The sequence below is a fragment of the Heliconius melpomene genome, chromosome 21 (assembly GCF_056956725.1).
Source record: "Heliconius melpomene rosina isolate 202511_hmr_F chromosome 21, ASM5695672v1, whole genome shotgun sequence".
Taxonomy (NCBI): Eukaryota; Metazoa; Arthropoda; class Insecta; order Lepidoptera; family Nymphalidae; genus Heliconius; species Heliconius melpomene.
The window spans coordinates 12,126,188-12,147,742 of record NC_140409.1 but is presented as its reverse complement, the minus strand read 5'-3'; the positions used below and the strand labels follow the sequence as shown (position 1 = coordinate 12,147,742).

Genomic DNA, 21,555 nt, shown 5'->3' with positions numbered 1-21,555 from the left:
ATAAAATCAGCTTCACGCTGTATCCCGCACACAGCAGGGTAGGCAGAGGGAACCTAGTGTTAAGACACTCCGTTCCCCACTTTCTGCCGAATTCTGGAGGCATTGCGTGTTGAACAGCAAGACTCATCGCTTTGCCTTGTTACCAGAGCGAAGAAATGGAAATATAAACGTAAATAAATATTTTACTTCCTCGAGTGGGGATCGAACCCACAACTGTCGCGTGACAGTCGCACCCTGGTGCCGCTGCGCCACGACGGCCTCTACGTTACATATTATGTTATTCAATAAATTCTAACAGCAAGTTACTAAGCTGTGTAGCGACCACAATTCTTAATGTAAATTCGGCCATTTATCTGAGTGTTTGATATTTTAATAGTTTTCCTATGTAAAGTGAGGAAACGACCTTACATATTGGTTATTAGGTTGTTAGTCTTATTTGGACGATTAGAGCTAGGAATGTCGCTATAACTGTAAAAGGGATTCTTGGTGCCTCGACGGCTGGTTCTTTCTTATCGTGATACGAGCTCATCCGTTACTTTTGATAGCTGGTATATATCATAGAGGAGGACGTTAGTGGTCATTATTTGTTATCTAGAAGTGTTCTCCAGGGCGGTAAGTTTAAGTGAATTCAAGGAATAAAAGTCAATGGTCCCTTTTTATGTTCTTCTTCGCTTTGTTTTTCTGGTGTTATGTTCTCTAAAGTGGTTGTAAATGTCAACGTGGGGAACATGCTCTAATTCTGAATTCTGTGACAGTTAAGTATCCACACGATGCTTTTAGGTATATATTGACAAGATTTATCGATGGCAGTAAATTTACACCAATAAAATCTTTGTATTTCATTTTAGAAAGCTTTCCCTTTAAAGTTGTTAATAGTAGGTATATGCATATAAAATAAATTTCAATAACCTCAATACTTATATTTCAACAAATAAAGACATGCCGGGCCCGAAGTGGCGTAGGGGCAAGGGGTGATTGTAATGCGAGGAGTTTGTATCCATACTCGAGGGAATGAATTATTATTTATGAATATTTTCAATTTTTCGCTCTAGCAACAAAGCAAAAGCCCGAAAAGACGGAGCGTCTTAACTAAACACTAGGTTTCCTTTGCCTACCCTGCCATATGCGGAATAAAGCGGGAAGCTGATTAAAAAACATATACCTAAAAAAACGTATACCCCCAAAATACTTCCCATACAGTCGACGCGATCGAATTTCATTTCCAAGCTATCATGTCGGTGCGAGCGGAAACGATAGAAAAAACGTAATGTAGACCCCTCAGTAAAATATCAATCAGGGGCAATTAAGCGAGTACGGGACCGAAGAAACTTTTTGTACTTGCATTGTAAATGTTGACGGTGCACCCATTTAGGATTTCACGCGTCCGAGAAGTGCCGAGTCACGGATCCGCCGCGCCGGTGATATAGCCGTCGAGATTCGACACGACCGCGGGCACATCCTTCCCATGCCCCGTGCCCCATGCCCCATGCCCCATGCCCCACGCCACGCCACCCCAACACTTAGCCGTCCTATAAAAAAGTGTGAAATTATCTTAAGTGGGCAGTCCAAAACTCCTTTTTAAATTCGGGCGAATAACGGTACGTTCTAAGTAAAGATAGGAGTGTAGATACGTTAATAAGATTATTATTATGGTTGAAGCCCGGCCCGGGGACCGTGGACCGGCTTTTGGGGACGGAATGTTACTGAATTCGTGTATAAAAAACGCGCGGTCCCCTGGGATCGGTCATTCCGCGGTCGGATCAGGTGCGAGCATCTTCGTTTCTATATAATTTTAGGGAACTAAATAATACTTACAACTTGCTGTGTGGGTCGAACTGGAGATAGTCTAGTTTATTTGTAATTGTACAGTGCAATGAACAGATCTAGAAATATGTCGGTGAGTATCTATTTTTTTTTTAATTTTATATTTCGTTGCGATTTTTTTTCTATAACACTTGTGTACCAACTTTCTTTTGTAATAGATATTAAAATTAATTTTAAAATATTAATTAATTCCATCTTTAACTCTACAAACTCTACAAATTCCATCTTTAACTCTACAAATTCCTAAAAAACGAATGCTCCTAGACCTTTTGATCTGAACGTCTTACAACAAATCAATCGCTATGGCTTATCGATCTATAATGTTTACATTTCCATTAACGATTGCCCATTGTAATTTGAAATTTCAATTTACATGGTGTTGAAAAGAGCTGGAGAGGCAGCCTTTGTCCGCCTCGTACCTTTATTGTGACAGCTGCCGACACCATAAGCACCAGGCGTTCTAACAAAATGTTTTTTCAGTACCATCAATAGATAAATACGATTCAAATTATCGATTGAAAGGATAAAGGATTGTGTTTAGGTTCCCTATTTGGGATATAATAGTGGGATAGCTATGGCATTTATTTATTTAAGTATACTTTAATTGAGTCTATTTTTTTAGTTTAAAATTGCTTTAATTACTTAAACTGTCATTCTTAATTTGTATTTGCATAATATTTTTGTAATTGTTCTTTATATATTATATTTGCATACAAATATACTTAAAACTATTTTATATATTTTTTTATAGAACTAATAATTTTAAATTAAATTTAAAAAAAAAATAGAATTTCAGTTTTATACACATTTACTAATTAAAAAAGACCAATTCAATAATTTAAACGAATTTAAAATTTTACTATATTTCTAAAACTGTTTTTGTTTTGTTTTTATGAATTAAATAACACATTTAATTTTAACGAGACTATAAAAGACGTGATTTATATGTGTGTTTGTCTATTGTATAATTACATGAGGTCCCATTCATTTTAACTTATGAGAAATCATTTATCACGAAGTGATTTAGTCCTATTTACATTAAACTCGGACCTTGCCCTAAGGTGGTACAAAAAATGAAATATTTAATTACTTTTAAAGTCAGTTTAACTAAGCGTCTTCTAAGTATAGGAAATGTAAATGGTATATTCGTTAAGTAAACCTTATTATTGTATTTTGTTTTATACAAATTATAAACTGTAAAATTGCAGATTTCAGTACTTAATCAATAGATAATATTTTGTATATAAAATTGTTCCTATTTTTAGTTGACATATAATATCATTATAAAAGTATAGCCGCGAGGCCGTCATGGCGCAGCGGCACAAGGGTGTGACTGTCGCGTGACGGTCGTGGGTTCGATCCCCACTCGAGGAAGTGAAATATTTATTTACGTTTATATTTCCATTTCTTCGCGCTCGGGTGTCGAGACAAAGTGCGGGGTTGAGTTTTGACACTCAACACGAAATGCCTTCAGAATACGGCAGAAAGTGGAGAACGAAATGTCTTAACACTAGGTTCCCTCTGCCTACTTTGCTGTTTACGGGATACAGCGTGAAGCTGATTTAATTTCATTAAAAAAAGTATAGCAACTGTTAATGATCCTGTTATCTATTTTTTCCTCTGTTCCTTGAGTATTTTCAGAAACCCCTTTTTCTCTGTGCTCACTGCTCTCCTACACTCTTTAAAGCTATTTCCTAAACTGCTTATGATTATACTAGTGGACCCGGACGCGGCTACGCCTGCTTCAACTATAAGAATATTTATTAAATATATTCATGAAATTATTTTCAATTCTCAATAGAATTAGTAAGAAAATATAAGCTTAAATAATCAAAAGAATAATAAGTTGATACACATTATTAGAAAAAAATATCTGAGTTATTGAAATGAACCAACAAAAGGATTAAAAGTAAATAAAGGATAGGTATTCTCAATATTAGAAAAAGTACCTAAAGTTTTCCGTGCGTGCGTACATAGATATCGACTCTATCTATCTATCTATGAAATAACTTAACATTTCTCTATATTAAATAGGAGAATTTTAGCGGGCAATATCAAATAAAATAAGAAGAGAACCAAAGTGTAGTTTAAATTAATTATAAACAGCAAATAATTACATAAAAATTAAAAATAGTTCAAAAATGTATGAAAATTTATAAAACCGTCAACGTCATCTGCCCGTTCGCGTCGGTCATACTCATACTATATATACCACTCGTAGGCTAGGTCATTTGGAATCAGTGACATCTCCTTATTTATTAGAATGTTATACAGAAAACTATAATTTCAATCTAGATAAAATGCTAAAAGTGACTATTATATTTATTTTCATAAGGATGAATATCAAAACGTCGCGGTAGCGGTCGCGTAGCAACGACGGTTGTTATTAACATGGCAGAATAAATTGCATGTCAAATTAGAAAGTACTTTAAAATATATTAGTTTATATGTGTAATGTAATGTTATATAGCCTATAGCACTTCTGAAGAATGCAGCTTTCATACAAACCAAAAACAAAGTAAATCAGACCAGTAGATCCAGAGATCTTAGCGTTCAAACAAACAAACAAACAAACAAACAAACAAACAAACAAACAAACTCTTCCGCTTTATTATATTAGTATAGATGCCAAATTTCTATTTTTTACTTTGAGTAATTTTGCCTATGCCTTGTCCCCCATTGGTTCAGTACAGACTTCTTAAAAGGAGCCTCACAGGTATTAACACTCGTATAGACATGTTAGTTTTTATTCATTAACTGTGTTATGTGTACATGGCATTATTTTATCTATAAATCTTTATATAAAACACCTTAAGAAGATCTTCCTACTTAGATGTATATTTTTTTTCAACATATTTTGTTCTAAAAATAGTTTCTTTTACATCAACACAATTCATCATACAATTGCCATGATGCATAAAATCCTATTGTATTTCATGTAACGTTGGAAATGACTGACCGGAAATGTTCTTTTCATCCGTCTACCCTTCAAAGTACTGTATTGGATTGGATGAACACGGAGAAAATAAATATTTTTATTTCTTCGCTCTGGTAACAAGACGAAAGTGGTGAAGTCCGCCTCTCTACATGCAATGTTTCGAAGATTAAGAGAACTGTTCAAATTATTTAGGTATACGTATAATTTGAGAAAAAACGACAGATTGAGTCCGTGCAGGGTGCAACATCCTGGCGCCCCCAAGGGCCTGAACCGCCTCCCCCCCCCACGTTCCCGTCGTAACAAGAAAGCTTTTTCATATTCCAACAAGCTTTCATATTTTATAAGTAGGTATAGCTTACAGTATGGTATTAGCCTTAGCCTTTCTTCTTGTAACGGCAGAAAAACACTCATTGTTTTCATGTCGTGAAATAAGGTTTATTTCGAATTGAAACAAAATGTTCGAAAGAGAAGCCGCCTCGCCGCTGGCATCTTCTGTCCATTCCTGCATTGTGGTACCATGATGGTCCAAGATGATGCACCCGTGTACATTGCAAAAAGCAAAAATAGTGACAGTCATACGATAGGAATGAGAAATAAAGATAAGATTGTTACACCAAGTTTTCGCCTCCAAAAAGTTAATAAATCTTTTATGGGTCTGAGTATACGTGTATATAATAAAATTCCGTAGTGTATTCTTAGTTTGCCACTACCAAAATTTAAAATATCTATAAAAAAAAAATCTATCAAGTAAAGCTTATTACACTGTTCAAGAATATTTAGAGGATAAGCATGTATGGAATTCATGTCTATTGAATGTAATGCAGGATAGTTGCCAGCATATGTAATAGAGTGTACCATTGACTTTGAAAAGAGCAACTGTTGAGTTTCTTGCCGGCTTTTCTCAGCAGAACTGCCTTCCGAACCGGTGGTAGCTTTTTGTTCATATGTTCATTCGACGATTCAAAATTGCCTATTTGAAAAAAGAATATTTTGAATTTTGAATTTTGAATTGCACAACTGCACTATAGGTTAAGGCTAAGTGGCCCCTGCATTTCAAAAATACTTCTATGATTAGAGCAGCCAAAGACAAGCATGTACATTAATATATTTTTTATTGTAGAGTATGAAATTACAGCTCTACCATTCAATGGAAATAGATTTTTTTTATTATTGTAATTAAAGATAATGATAGCAGGACTGAGATAGTGGTACTTTTGAAGCATTACCTATTGGCCTTTAGATAATTTGTATAAGAAACTAAACGGACAGAACGTATGACTATAAAAGGAATCTTTTTTTACCTTCACGAAGTACTCCACACATTTATAGGGTAGGCGGAGGGAATCATTTTCATTCCCATTAAGACACTTCCGCTCCCCCCTAGTGCCCCGAATTCTTGAGACATTGTTTGTTGAGTCGCGGAACTCAACACCGTATTTGACCTCGTCATCAGGCTGGCCTCAAAAAACTTTGTTCCATAGCTAATTTAACTTATACCTACCTATTTAACGTATAAGATATTATAACACAGCTTAATTTATTCAAAACTACATATTTGTAAATAAAAAGGTGTTTAGCATTAAAAAATACGTTAAATATGTACATACGAGTTACACACTCGTACATAAATGCTTTACTAAAAAAATCTAACGATATGCTCAATATCATATTATTAATATATTGCAACTATTAATAAGCAGTAGTTTTTAATAATTATATGTATGAATTATTATTGCAGGCACTGAATTTCATTTAATTTTTTTTTTTTGCATAGCGATGTTTTTACCTTATTGGTTGTATATATATATATCCTGTTGTTGTTTTAAAATACATGTTAACTTTGTTCTTTTTGACTTTTATTACAGGTGTGCCTTCTTCTATGTTTGGCGCTTATAGCCTCAGGCGAGGCGTTCTTCCTGAAATGGGGCTCAGATTCTGGGTGGGTAAAATGGAAAAGGAATTTATTATCTACCTATTATTAGAATATTTTAAGTATTTACACTTTATTATTTTAACTTGCACCAAGTATGCTCTTGCGAAATGATTTTGATATTGCTGGCGTGACTGCGAAATTACAGAATCAGAAATAGTCGACGTAGCCCCCAGACGTCTGTAATAGTCCTAAAACTCCTAATCTTGTTACAGAAGCCAAACATCAGCAAAAACGTGGGCACAACCAATATCCCCATACCGATACCAGTACATGTACCCTCAATACGAATCAAGGAAAGTGTATCAGCCGTTCCAACACGAAGTTCAAATGCAGCAGAACTTGGCTCCTATACCCATCAGCGTGCCTGCTGGAGCCAGTTTAACGCCTGTGTCCCTCCAACATGTACAATTAGTCCCTTGTATGTGCCCAGTAGCCCCTGAGGAAGCAGAGAAGTTGCAGGAACAAGTAGGCCCAGGACCCTACGTGGCCCAAAGCTACCCTCAAAATTACGCAGTCCCACAGCAAATGACAGTCGTCGATACAACTAAAACCACAACCAAACAGTAAACACTTAATGTGTCTATATAACTCACCAATATACGAAGTTTGTGTAATAATTTATTTCATTTCTATATTTATAATAATTATAATAAGACTGATAGAATAGGTAAACTTGTGTGTTTTTACAAATAAACTTATATTTAAATTATTTTGTGTGTTTTTTTATTATTGTATATTAATTTTCTTACGTATTCATCTATTTCATAACTTAATAATTGGGATTCTATGCAAATTTCTTAAAACTATAAATATAAAATATTAATATATATAAAATTATTAATATTTTCATTTGTCTTTATTATGATTACCCATACCTAAAGGGCTAAATATATTAAATATTATAATATAAAATACCATATTATGCAATATAATCTTGAACTGACTCGAAGCGCACCATAAAATATCTGATATAAACAAAAAAAGCAGACGAAGTAATCTAAGTATTATCTTTGCCCACACCGTGAAATATCAAAGAAGATGAAATATGAGATGCACGAATAACGAATAAAAAATAATAAAAATTAACAAAAAAAATATCTATCATTATGAAAATTGAGGCAGACTGTTCGATCTCTACTTAAACTTAAACTCGAGTTCTTGATTATGTATAATTTATATTTATTTTCCCGCCCTGGTAGACGAAGTGCAGTATTCAGTTCCGCCATTCAGCTCGGCATTGTCTAGATAATTCTGTGGAAAACGAGAAACGGAGTTACGTGACACCTGGATACGTGGCACTCAACTACTGTGCGGTTTCGTAGAAATTTCCTTCCACGCGCCACCGAACTGTGGAATGGCCTACCCGCGGCAGTGTTTCCAGGTCGGTACGATATGGGTTCCTTCAAAAAACGCGTCTATCTCCACCTCAAAGGCACCTGTAGCTCCTCTAGTTCTGCACGGGGTCGTGGGCGGCGGTAATCACCACCAGGTGACCCGAACGCTCGTTTGCCTTGTCGCTTTTCCATAAAAAAAAGGTTCCCTCTGCCTACCTTGCCTTGCGAAATATACGAATCTATATTATCAAACTAATGATTAAATTATTATTTACACTCAAATATACCAGTCTCTATTCTCATGACCTCATTCTAAGCCATACGCAATTTACAACTAACAATGTACCAAATCAAAACATTTCTATTTTGTAAGGTAATTTTTTCTGCGCGTGCGCAGGCGGTCGCTCGAGTCGGGAAGTTACGTCATCACTTTCATTGTGTTCTAGATATCAATCGAAATACGAATAGCATGTAATAGTGTTACTTATATGAAATAATGAAAGGCGATCTATTTTGAGTTTTTTTTTGTTTTCAACTGTTTTCCTTCTAATTTTTAGTTTGAAATTTATTTTACTAGAATTTGTGTAGTAAAGTGGAATACAGATAATACAAGTTATTGTTACAACAACACTATTGATATTGTTTTATAATTGATACAAACATAAAGAAATCATAAATGATTTGATCAGAACCTATCTAAACTTTACAGGGCTCTAGCTCTGTCTAGAGCTCTGGGAAGATTTTAATGAAATGTAGTCTTGTATTCTGCAAAAGAATATTTTTAGTCGAGTTTTTGATTTTTCTATACTTTATTCTTCATTATTCTAATACATTTTTTTAAAATACCTTTTACTTAAGAGCCTTGCTATATTACATTACAAACACCTGTTATAATATGTAAATTTGCTATTAACTTTAAATTGTTATACATTGTATAGTGTATCCTAAATTATTAGTTAAAATACGTCCATATGATATGTTCTTCTATTATTTCTTCCATTCTGGTCTAATTTGCACTATTGAGCACCAGTCAGGCTTATAATGGTCCAGCTCATCTCGCCATCTCCGTTTTGGTCTGCCAATTCTCCTTTTAGAGCTTGGAATCCACCTGGTACAAGATTTCGCCCAAGACTCTTCAGGAATGCGGCAGACGTGTCCGGCTCAGTCCCAACTGAGTATCTATGTTTTATTATTATTATCATGATTTAATTGACTCACTAGGTTAAGAAGAATCGGTTGATGACGCAATATCAAAATCGGCCAAAGCAATGCAACTTAGAAATAATTATAAATAGACTGATAAAAACCATACCCTCTTTGTGTCTCGCTGTGGGATAAAAGTCATACCAGACAGACAGCCCAACAATAAACTAAAAATAATAACTAACCAAATAACATGAAATTTAGTTTTATATAATGTAATAATAAAACAATGAATAATTATAATGTTTTTTTTTTAAATTAATTATAAAACAGTCGTGCGTAAACAAAATCGATTAAATGTTTAGTGTTATAATTTGTTCAATTTCCCTAATGTTTGAATATCGATTATAACGAACGTTCAATTGGTTTATTGTATAAGCGGGCAATCAGTATGTTGAATAATAAAAATTCTTTGTGTAACTCTACTAAGTGTTTATATTGGTGGAGGCCAATTTAGCTATAATATATAGATTTTTCTCTCCAAATTAATATTTTTACGCATCGTGTACGACTTACGATTAGTAAGTAAATAATAGAATATTTCAAGCGGGCGAAGACATGAACGGGTCGGTAGTACTTTATATATGTATATTTAAATATAAGAAGGCCGTGTTCAGGCTGACGTGGCCTAGGAGCACAAGGGTGTGACTCTAACGCGACGGCTGTGGATTCGATCCCCACTCGAAAAAATGAAATATTTATCTAATTTTATAGTTCCATTTTCTTCGCACAGGTGACGGCAAAGCGCGGGTTTGAGTTACGCCACTCAACGCGGAATGCTTCCACAATTCGATAGAAAGTGGGGAACGGAGTGTTTTAACACTAGGTTGCCTCTATTGCCGATTATTATTAAATACAAGAATTTGTCATAGTTGAAATTTATGTTTTATACAGCTTGTATGTATAGTACATGTTAATCGTTAAAACAATGAGAACTTTCTTGATGAGCATAACGATGTTTCTAGTGCATACGCAAGAAAGCATAATGATCACTCTCCCTTGCCAACAATTAGTTCACTCTCTTTTTATAATACAAGATTTCATTTTTAACTAACCACTTACAATGTTATACGTAATGTTGGCGTTTTTAAACAAATAGATGTGTGGGATTAATAAATATCATTATTATTATTATTTGAAAATATTGAAAATTTTAGATTTTTATAAATTATTTTCATTTAATTCCACACTTTGGAAAAAAAATACTATTTAGGAAATATATAAAAATTTGAACGCCGCTTGAAAATCGTCCAAGCGTTCTGTCTAAGTAAGCCAATAGCTATACATAATTTAATTGTATTTTGAAGGCAGCCTTGGCTCAACGGTTGTGGGTTCGATTCCCACTCGAGGAAATGAGATATTTAATATTATTTATTCCTCGCGTTGAGTTCCGCCCCTCAGAATTCGTAGTCTCCAGAATTCGTCGGAGAATGGAAAAGGGAACGTCTTAGCATTAGGTCTCTACCAAGAGCCGACCTAAAAAGATGTAAGACTTATATCATTATAAGTGGTTGATATGGATTGCATTATATATGGTTTGTATACCATTATAAGCATACTGAAGTTGCAAACTTGAATTCTATGTAAATTTTTTAACAAATATACTGAAAAAAGAGTAGTTACTATTTTTAACCTACTTAACACTAGGTTCCCTCTTCCTACCCTGCTGTGTGCGGGATACAGGATAACGCTAAAAAAATAAAATAGTATCTAATATCATTCGGCCAGGAAACACCTGTCTTTAAAAAAAGTCAACCTGAGTGAAATTTAAACCTGTATTTAACGTGTAAGGTGAGATAAGTTCCAACTGCGCCACGACCACCGATGACGTAGAGAACAAGTTTATAAAGTTTTTTAGATACAAATTGTATTAAGTTGTAGTTCAGCAAAATTTTTACAGCAAGCAAGCTTTTAAAGAAGGTGGATGCGAGAAGCAAAAGACCGGGATGGCTGGCTTGATGATGGAGACCTACGTTCAGCAGTGGACGGCGATAGGCTGATGATATAAGCTTTTCAGCAAACGTTTTACTTTAACATTTGTACATATTACAGCAGGGTAGGCAGAGGGCTAAAACACACTGTTCCCTTCTTTACGCCGAATTTTTCGAGGGTTTGCGTGTTGAGTGGCGGGACTCAACGCCAGGCATTTGCTAATGGCAAAAGCACTAGTTGGCTGGTACCAAACCACAGCGAAGAAGTGAAAATATTAGATAAATAATAATTTATTCCTTCAAGTGGGGATCGAACCCAGAACCGTCTCGTTACAATCACACCCTTGTGCCACTGCGACCCCATGATCCTACGATGGCCCCAATATAACAAAACTATCAATAAAAAAAATAAATATGATAAAAAAAATGGAAACTCGGAATAAATATCCATCACTTACTCGTTTCCTAAGTTATCTATTGCATTATTAAAATATTACAAATAAATCAATTGGTTTTTAACATCACATTTTCTATGCCGACGAAATTTTCTGCGTGAACAGTTATTCAACAATTTCAAGGGTATGGCGACAGTATTAATTTCATAATTAAATTAGCACCATTTTGACGTTATTTTTAGTTGACAAAAAACTGAATATAATTACTATGTTCTTCACGTTTTTTAAAGATTATTCTATGTGATAGGGACTAGATATATGTATTATAAATGAAAAAAAAACTAGTTTTCCACCAACTTCATCCCTATATATAATAAAGAAGTAAAAATGGCGCGTGGCTGTACATTTCATATATATAATACAAAATCATAACTGAGGGGGGTTTCGGAACCGTAACAGACCCAGTGTGTTCTGTTATATATAAATATTTATAACAGAACACCCACAACAGAGGTCAGGATATATAGGGGATATATAGAGCTAAAAGAGCTTAGGTTTTTTTGACAAAAAAAATTATCTAGAATAACATATTTTTTCAAATAGAATCCCAAAGAGGGAAGAAGACAGGAGGCAGAGGGCACACGTGTGGAACATATATAAGTATAAACAATTGCATCGGTTCTCATTATCGGTTCCACATTACGTGCGCGCACTCCACCGCACTAATTATTATCATATTTCATAGTTTGAGCTTTTCACGTTTTTCTCCATCGCTTTCCATTGTATTGTCTACGAACAATAGCTAAGGGATTATGGATTGTCGGTCTGTGGTATGTTATTATTGTAAGAATTCCTTCTAGAAGCTTTTCTTTATTAAACATTTTTAATATATACTATACTAGCATCGCACTCGCGGCTTTACTCACTTTATGATTGTTATATTATAACCAAATCATATAAAATTCTTACACAAATTATAACCTATATATTGTTCTGATGTACTGTAAAGTTTCATCCAAATCTGTTCAGTAGTTTTTGCGTAAAAGTGGATTATACATTTATTTTTGGGAAAATGAATGTTTGTGTAGTACTAACATTTATGTGTACTAAGATTTATAATATTGGAGTGATTTTTTGATATTGATAGATGATATTATCTTAGTTATTTCTGCAATATATTTTGATAAAGTAAGCCTTAAACTTACAAAATAATATATTATACTTCGCTTACAGCTTTTGTTCAGCTTGGCGGTGCTTTTAGCGATACTTGTTACATACAGTGAAGGGTAAGTCAAATGTAGCCTTATTTATTTTATATTATTATTATATTAATAATAATAACAATAAACTTACTGTAATAGTATTTTAATGTAACTTAACTCTATGTAAACTTTAGATTAGTAATTAGATAGAAATTGATTTTCATATATTTTGAACAAACGTGTTTTTTAAATTTGAACCCACAATCACTATACAGTGCGCTATTCCTTGACAGTTCGTTAATTTGATTTACCTATTCATGTTTTAGTAATTTAAATTAATTTTATTTTTAAGCCAAATCTATATATTTGCCTTAACTTTCGAGGCGTAGGGCATTGAAATACGTTTCAGAATTGAACTAACGATTGAATTCTAGTTCTAGTTCTAGTCTGATTGTTTAATATATTAATAATTAATTATAAATTTAACTTGTTCTATATTCGTGAGTTGTCTACTATTAAAGTTACGTATAAAATCAAAGTTCTAATGAAAACGAGCAACGAATAGCATGCAATGCACGAAACAATTTCGCCGGCCTACGACGTAACTTTAGAGTTTTTCTTTTATTTTACCAATATGCGTATATTACGTGAATGTCCGTTTGTCTCATGTTGTTTTTTTATTTGGTTTTATTATATGTATTTTACCTTTTATATCATTCTGACTGATTTCTGTGTTATATTGAGTAATTTGTTTTATTTTAAGTTTTCTTATATAATTGCCTATTCTTTCATTATTGATATCCTCAGTCAAGTATATTCTGTAAGCCTGATTGAATCTTCCCAGCTCTCCTTTTTATAGTTGAATAATAATCTCTTTACGTTACACTATTTAATTTTATCTGGATCCAAAAGAATTTATATTTACTTTTTTATTTTCAGGCGAACCAAAAAAGTAGTTATCCACGTACCATACAAGGTGAAGAGAATTAGGCACACACACACCGTCTTCAAGACTGTCCATCATCATCACACCCATCATGATCATCCGGACATTGACAGTCTATCGCCAGCGGAGGAACACGAGCATTTCCACTACATGCACCTAGATGAACCAGTGGCCAAGCATTCTCACGTATCAGGAATTGGTGTTAAAAGTATTAAAATCCCGGAATTCCTGCCAGACGCACCTTTGGATCTGTCAGGGGATATCCCGGATCTACCTCGAGACCTTACTGTGAAACCCCAACGTCTTAATATTCCTTTGTACAAACGAAACGATTAGTATCAAATGCAATTAATCTGGCTTCATCTAGAATATTCATTTGGTTTATATCAGAAAGATAATATTTGACGATTTTGATAATGTATTATGATTCATAAATATCAAATTATTTTTTTATTACAATTGTCTTTGGAAATTGTGTAGTCTAGTAAAGTAGTTTGTGATAAAAGTTAAGACCAAATATTTTGTACAAACCAATATCGCTGTTATATAGGTAACTAGAGGACGCGCGCAGCTTCAGCAGGCGAAGCATATGCTTCAACACGTGTTCAATGATATATTTTTAAGAGTTTGAATTTATTTTTTTATAAAAATCGGTGGCGATTTAAAGATATTTTCATACAAACTTTCAACCCCTTATTTGCACACTTAGGGGTGAATTCTAAAAAACCATGAAACACGTGTTCAATGAAATATTTTTAAGAAATATGAATTTCAAATTTTATAAAAATCGGTGCCGATGATAGAGGTATTGTATCTTTTAAGTTTAAATAGTCTTACTGGCTCGACTGACGGACCCACCTACAACCTAATAACTAACCAAATAACAATATGCCATGCGAAATATAAGCTTCACTTTTAATAATAAATATATTAATATAAATTTCTAAACTTAATTCTTAATATTATTTTTTTATAATAATCGTTGCGTGTGTACCTTAAATTAATTATTATTTTCGTTATTTTTATATTATATAGTTTATAAATTAAAATAAGTAATAATATTTCGTATGAAAATATTTATTTCTCTAAATTCACACAATTATGCTACAGTCACGTTCTGCCATAATAATCTTTCATCGTAAATGATCCCAATCTGAACTTTGAAATTCTCTAAAATTCTAGATACTAATATTCCAGCGCGACTTTATTAAACGCGACTGGTTGTGGGTTCGATCCCCACTTGAAGAAATGAATTTTTTATTTAATTTTTTATTTATTTTCATTTCTTTGCTCTGTTGTCGAGGCAAATCCCGGCGATATATTCCGCCACTCAAAACGCAATTCCTCCTGAATTCTGCGTAAAGTAAAAATCTAGTGTTATAATACTCCGTTCCCTCTACCTACCCTGCTATGTGCTGTATCTCATAGCGTGAAGCTGATTCTAAATACAAATATTTGAAATAGTTTATTTTACATAATTAGTGCGACAGAACTATCTTTTATATATTATCTATGTGCGAATTATTTATTAAAACTTATCATAAAATCTATATACTCGTTTAATTTACCTAAAATCTCATATTAAATTTAAATTATCGTCTTATATTAAAATACAATAATCAATAATCAATAAAACTTTTCTTTTTTTTAATTATATTAAACTTTTTGAAACTTAAGTGTATTGTTTTATTTTCTTCTTCCTTCCTCTAAATGTTGAGTACATCAATTAGCTTTAACTATTATTAAAACTATATAGGTACATATAAATTAAAACGATACCTAATGTGAAGCAATTGCAACAGCATTGACTTAGAAAATTAAAGTTAAAACCATAAGTTTTTAATGCGGTGGCACAAGCGTGCGACTATAAACGCGACAGGTTCAGGGTTCGATTCCCAATCGAGAAAATATTTCTTCTTCACTCTCGTTTCGAGCATGAAGCTGAAAAAAAATATTTTTTTCATACTTTTGCTCATTTTTATGATAGATGACATTGAACTCACAATCTCCATCAATAAAGAGACACACACTACTGAGCCATCATGGCCTTTATACAAAGTTGTAATACATTCGAGTATACTAAAATCGAAAAACAAATTAAAAACTTTATTTCGAATCGTATTAACTATAGAGACGTCGAAGCTGTGTAGAGTCTATTTTATTTTGGTCTATTACCATAATTATAAGGCAAACGAATGAATAATAGCTTAATTCCCCGCTTTTATATTACAATCACTGGTTCCCGAGGGAAACCAATAAATCGAGTGGACGCCCAATTAAAATCGAATGGGATATCAGATTCGAAACATTTACCAATCCCAATTCTGGTATTTGACATTAAATAGTCAACGTTAATTCACTTTCTATTAGGGTTATTTGTTAAAAATATAAGAAATTTGTATGGGAGTAGGTAGATATAAAAGCATTTGTATGGGTATTTATGTACACACGTTACGTTTACGTTTCTTTTTTTACTTCTTAGGGTGTAAAAAGATATTTTTTTTTAACTATATATAGTTAATTTTTTTTTATCTTTTTATACCGTTATTTTATTGTTATTGTAATAGAGGAATCGATCTCAACTTAATTGTTAGTGAATTCGTATCCGAATAAGGGCAATGTTTATATTTTTAATTATTAGATGAGTACACTGTACATTCTACTCTATTTGCGGTGTTAGGTAATTCTAATGCTCAGTAAAAATTGGTCCAAATGTTAAGAGTCCACAAACTCATATAAGACTCCTCAGCCCTCTTAAGTTCTCCTTCTCCAGCCTTCTCATCTTCAACATAATAAAATGGAATTATTTACTCTTAACAACATTATTTGATGTCTATATATGGCTGACTGGAAATTAAATTATACTAATAGCTTAAATTTATACTGTACATGTATCTACATGACGTGACGATGAATAAAGTCATGAGTTTCAAGATGGGACTAGCGGACCGCCCGCGGCTTCGCCCGCATGAACTACATGATTATTAATTTAATAAACTGATTCTTTAGATGTTAAGTTGAGTTAAAACAAAGCAAATCAACACACATTTATAATAAATTATTGAAATTTATCATATATTTTCTTATATTTCAATAATATGAAGAACGAAAGAAAAAGATATATTTCTAAAGAAGTTACATATCAAAAAAATAAAAAAACCATAATGTTAAATTAAATTTTAAGACATAGCTAATCTTAAAACAATACGACAATAACAACTAACCCGTTAAGACGGAACTAATTTTAGGCGTTCATCGTCAACCCAATAACTTTAATATGCAATAAGATTACAGCATCCACTCAAAAGCTTTGGAACGGCAGAGAAATAGTCCGAACAATCACCTTATATATATATAATATATATTGAAAATTTTATATCGTGTAGGAATATAGACCATAGCTGTAAAGGAACTAGGACAAAAATCGTTAGCCAACGCCGGCTAAGTACATTTTGCTTGGTGTTGAACAATTGTTGTCTTTTTGTTGACATTACGGGTTTATTTAAGTGAAATTAGATAAATGGTCATCTCATACTATTTTACTGTTCAATCCAGTACTGTGCGACGTCGCGGCGGCACTTCTTTGCGGACGGTGATATAATATAAGACGTTAGAATTCAGTTTTTAATGAAAATGTGTTGAAAAATGTGATGTTTTTAAAATATTAATGCTGATAAGAAATTTTATTCGTAACCAAAAGCAAGTTTTTGTGAAACGATGGATTTGTTAAAATTTTTGTCAGTATTGTTTGTGTTTTTTGTCAACAGCCACGCAGGCGGACATGGAGAAAAACATCAGTATGTATCATATATGTTTTTAGGCTTTAATTATGAGAACGCTTTAGCGATGAATACTTTTTATTTAATATTAATGTTCAAAATTATATGTAGCTGCGGCGAAGTAATGTAAATAGCATAAAAAATTAACTTTTTAATTATATGATATGTAAAAATAATCTGGATTTTGCCTTTTCTTCCGAGTGTATTTTATATAACAAATGTAATTTGTATATAAATCAATTTTCATTTAAATATTATGTAGTTTATTCATTAATTAACTATAACAATTTCAATTTCAGCGATCACGTCAAGTTGCACGTACCTGAATTTATTCATCACGACCACCACACGAAAGTTATAACAATTCATCATCACCACCATAAGCCTAAAAAGGAGCATCATCATCACCACCACCATCATCATCATCCAAAACCACATGTACCTCATGGTCATCATGGTTATCATCATCATCATAAGAAAACCTCAACACATTCTGTATCGAAAGGCCACTCAAGTCATCACGGTTCCCATGGCCATCCCGGCCACAAAGGCCATCACGGTCATCATGGTCATCATGGACATCACGGTCACGGACATCACGGCCACGAGAATAAGCATCATGATATACCCAGTTATGATCCCCCATCTATTAGTTATGAACCTCCGGCAGTAAACTATAACCCGCCAGTCGTAAACTACGAGCCGCCGCAAGGAAGCTATCCTAATACTAATTTTGTACAAGATTACACTCCATTCGTGCCTTCAGTGCCTGGTAACCCTCAAGTGCGTGGTGTTGTACATACCGTCAAACAAGTGAAGGTCTTCGACTCCTTACCCGGTGCTTTACAAGGGAACGCAGGTAAGCCAGTCTCACATGGATACGAAGTTACTGAAGAAGGAGATGAAGGCGAGGAGGACGTGTTTACAGCCGTAAATTCGTTACCACAATCCTTTCCAGGCACATATGGATTTGTGAAGAATGCTGCACCTGCAAATAACGATCCCTTTTCCGACATCTCTCAACAGAGTACAGCATCTGTGCCTAATCATGATCCTTTTGCTGCCGCTCCTCAGCCTACGTCATTTGGTAACATCGAAGGGTTTACAGGACAGAACGGTGCTCTAGGAACCTCAGTCCCTACTCAAGGTGTCATATTCTCCAGCGTCCAGCCCTCACAGTTCACTGGCAACGAGGCTTCCGAAACAGGTTTTGATGATATTGGCAACACTATTATTGGTGATGTGAGCAGTACGGCTTTCTTGTCTCCCGAGGAAGGATTTAACGACGACACGCCTGTGTCTTTTAATCGTGAGGCGGGAATACAGCAAACTATCAAGACGGGAGGTATTGAAACTGTTGTATACTAAGATGTGATTTGAATGACAATATTACAAATATTAAAATAATAACAAACAACCAAATAATTATTTTGTGGTACTTGCACTATATTGTTGATAATATTATTTCAACTAGTATTAAAAAAATAATAATTGTAATAATCCTATTTATACATTTGTATTAAACTGTTGTTATATTGTTTAGGATTGTTATTATTTAATTAGAATTTATTGATTTGTTATAAATAAAACTGTTAAACAGATCGAGCTTTTATTTTACCCTTTTTTTCAGCTTCACGCCGTATCCCGTATAAAGCAGGGTAGTCAGAGGGAAGCTAGTGTTATAATACTCCGTTCCCCACTTTCTGTCGCTTTTGCCTTGGTGCCAGATCGAAGAAATGGAAATATCAATAAATAATAATCAATTCCTCCGAGTGGGATACCAGCTATTAAGCTATTAAGGCGAATGATATTTATTTGAGGAAACAAAAACTATACAACAATTCGAATTACTTCTAGTATATATATTAAAATTATATTACTTACGCTTACTTTGCTTAATAAATAAAGAAAAAAAATATTCCATTATTAATATCACTTTCCCCTCATCAACATCAGAGGGATACTAATATAACTTTAATAACTATGTAGGAAAGACTTTATTTCCGTAATTACCATATATTTTTGCATAATTCCGAACTCTGTTAGAAAATTTCTTTTATTTTATTTATATTTAAATATTAAAAATTTCATATAATTTTAATTATATATATGCTACTGTATTCTAGTAAGTAACTTTCAAACAATTATGTCACTGCGGTCTCAAACCGCCCAAAAAGTCAAGCAAATCGTTGCCCTACTTCCGTTGTGCAACCATGGAAAATAAAGCATAACGGATACAGTATAAAATAGTGTTGTGAGTGTTGCGCAACGAACTTTTTTTTCAATTTTTCCCTACTTCTATCAGGAAGTTATTAGTTGTTGTTATTTTTTAGCACAGACGCCTTTTATCTGTGAATCTTATTCTCATTGTTTGCTTTTACATTCTTTTTCCGGTTGTGTGTACTCGTATAGCGTACAGATAGATTGGTTCGATAGCTAACATCTTCTTCATCACATCACAACATCAATATGACAGTTTCTTTAAATAATGATTCATTTTTTTTTATACGAGAATATTAAAAAAATAATAAATCAAGGCAAAAAGAACCTAGTCTTAAGAGTGTCTTCCCCACTTTCTGCCGAATTCTGGAGGCATTGCGTGTTGAGTGGCAGAACTAAACGCCGCGCTTTGCCTCGACACCAGAGCGAAAAAATGGAAATATAAACGTTAATAAATTTTTGATCTCCTCGAGTGGATATCGAACCCACAAACGTCGCGTTACAGTCACACCCTTGTGCCGCTGCGCCACTACGGCTCTCACAAGAATATTCATAGTAAAATATTTACTAAATCTCTCTCTAAAAACATCGGTTTTTTAATGGACTTCACGCTGTATCCCGCACTTTGCTTTGTTATCAGTAAAAGAAACTAATGTCGCGTTTACAGTCGATGATGGACAGATATTTTTTTTACTATTAGCTTCCTCCAACTGAAATAATTAAAGGAATCATATAATTTACGAGATATAAAAGCTAGAGTCATAAATACTCATTTGGAGCTAAAAGCTTGGAAAAGCTAAATTCCAAGTTTTTAGTTTTCTCATTAATTCATAACATAACCAAAAATGCATGACAATACATAATTAAGGAGCATATTCTTCGAATATAGTAATGTGGATTTAATTGGTTAAGGTAGGTATATCTACGTTGGCTTTGCGCCAAGGTGACGCACAGACTTGACGAAATGCGTTGGCTGTGGCCATCAGTCTCTCAATCTGATGCTACAACTTCTTCTTCAGCTTCACTTTCTATCCCGCATAACCGGATAGGCAGACAGAACTTAGTGTTAAGACACTCCACTGCTCACATTTTGTCCTATCTTCGAGACATTGCGTGAAATTTAACGATGCGCTTTTGCTATAGTTACCAAAGCGAAGAAAGCGTCTACGCTGGCTTTGTTTTTTATTATATGATCAGAACTCTACGAAAGTGGGAAACGGAAGTGACTCAATGAGAACGGAGTCTTCTAGGTACACTAGGTTCCCAGGTTCCTTCTGCCTACCCTATATGTGAGATGCAGCGTAAATCTAAAAACAGTATTAGAGTCTCCAGTCACAAAATAATATTTTTCACATGGTTTAGAATAGCATACAGGAAAGTAACATTGAAATTGTATGTAAAAAGATTTCGTGATTTTCTACTTTATACGGTCATTATTTTTGTATGTTTATCTGTTATTTGGTTACTTTTGGTAAAATATTTACATACATACATAAAGCATACATATCCCTAGCGGGGTAGTCAGAGAGAACGGAGCGCCAAACGCTGCAGTCTCTACATACCTCTTTCGCCTCGTCCACTGTCATCAACCTCTTCATACATCTCCTCCGGGGGATCCTCATGCTTTTTACGTGACCTTCCTCCAGTATCTTTGATACTATGTGTGTGTGTGTGGTAAAATATTTATATTTTTGGATTAAAAATTTTTTTTCTGTTTGATACAGAGATAGTTAGTATTGTTTAAGAGCTTATCTTACCTGATATTGTAGAAAATTAGATATAGAATTGAAATATATTTTGTAATGTATATTTAAATACATCCTGCAGACTTATTGCTTAATGAAGCAAAT

At 33.7% G+C, this 21,555-nt stretch overlaps 3 protein-coding genes across 3 annotated transcripts; all 3 read left to right on the top strand.

The window, feature by feature from the left end:
• Positions 1-1,760: 1,760 nt before the first annotated feature.
• Positions 1,761-7,404, top strand: LOC146527288 (uncharacterized). The gene is made up of 3 exons (XM_085206157.1): positions 1,761-1,897; positions 6,628-6,701; positions 6,908-7,404. The coding sequence occupies exons 1-3, from the start codon at positions 1,874-1,876 to the stop codon at positions 7,260-7,262; spliced, it is 453 nt and encodes a 150-aa protein (XP_085062283.1). The 5' UTR covers positions 1,761-1,873; the 3' UTR covers positions 7,263-7,404.
• A 4,840-nt stretch (positions 7,405-12,244) lies between these two features.
• LOC146527287 (uncharacterized) lies at positions 12,245-15,256 on the top strand. The gene is made up of 3 exons (XM_085206589.1): positions 12,245-12,388; positions 12,792-12,844; positions 13,700-15,256. Exons 1-3 carry the CDS (start codon positions 12,371-12,373, stop codon positions 14,040-14,042), a joined length of 414 nt encoding a protein of 137 aa, XP_085062715.1. The 5' UTR covers positions 12,245-12,370; the 3' UTR covers positions 14,043-15,256.
• Positions 15,257-17,317: 2,061 nt separating this feature from the next.
• Positions 17,318-18,853, top strand: LOC146527286 (uncharacterized). The gene is made up of 2 exons (XM_085206593.1): positions 17,318-17,503; positions 17,785-18,853. The coding sequence occupies exons 1-2, from the start codon at positions 17,424-17,426 to the stop codon at positions 18,851-18,853; spliced, it is 1,149 nt and encodes a 382-aa protein (XP_085062719.1). The 5' UTR covers positions 17,318-17,423.
• The last annotated feature ends 2,702 nt before the right edge of the window (positions 18,854-21,555 follow it).

Excerpts from the sequence above, each read along its gene's own strand:
- LOC146527286 (XM_085206593.1), top strand. The coding sequence starts at position 17,424 with ATGGATTTGTTAAAATTTTTGTCAGTATTGTTTGTGTTTTTTGTCAAC. Across the intron at positions 17,504-17,784 it reads GGACATGGAGAAAAACATCA|CGATCACGTCAAGTTGCACG; the intron begins GTATGTATCATA and ends TTTCAATTTCAG.
- LOC146527287 (XM_085206589.1), top strand. Across the intron at positions 12,845-13,699 it reads CTTGTTACATACAGTGAAGG|GCGAACCAAAAAAGTAGTTA; the intron begins GTAAGTCAAATG and ends TTTTATTTTCAG.
- LOC146527288 (XM_085206157.1), top strand. The coding sequence starts at position 1,874 with ATGAACAGATCTAGAAATATGTCG. Across the intron at positions 1,898-6,627 it reads ACAGATCTAGAAATATGTCG|GTGTGCCTTCTTCTATGTTT; the intron begins GTGAGTATCTAT and ends CTTTTATTACAG. Across the intron at positions 6,702-6,907 it reads AAATGGGGCTCAGATTCTGG|AAGCCAAACATCAGCAAAAA; the intron begins GTGGGTAAAATG and ends ATCTTGTTACAG.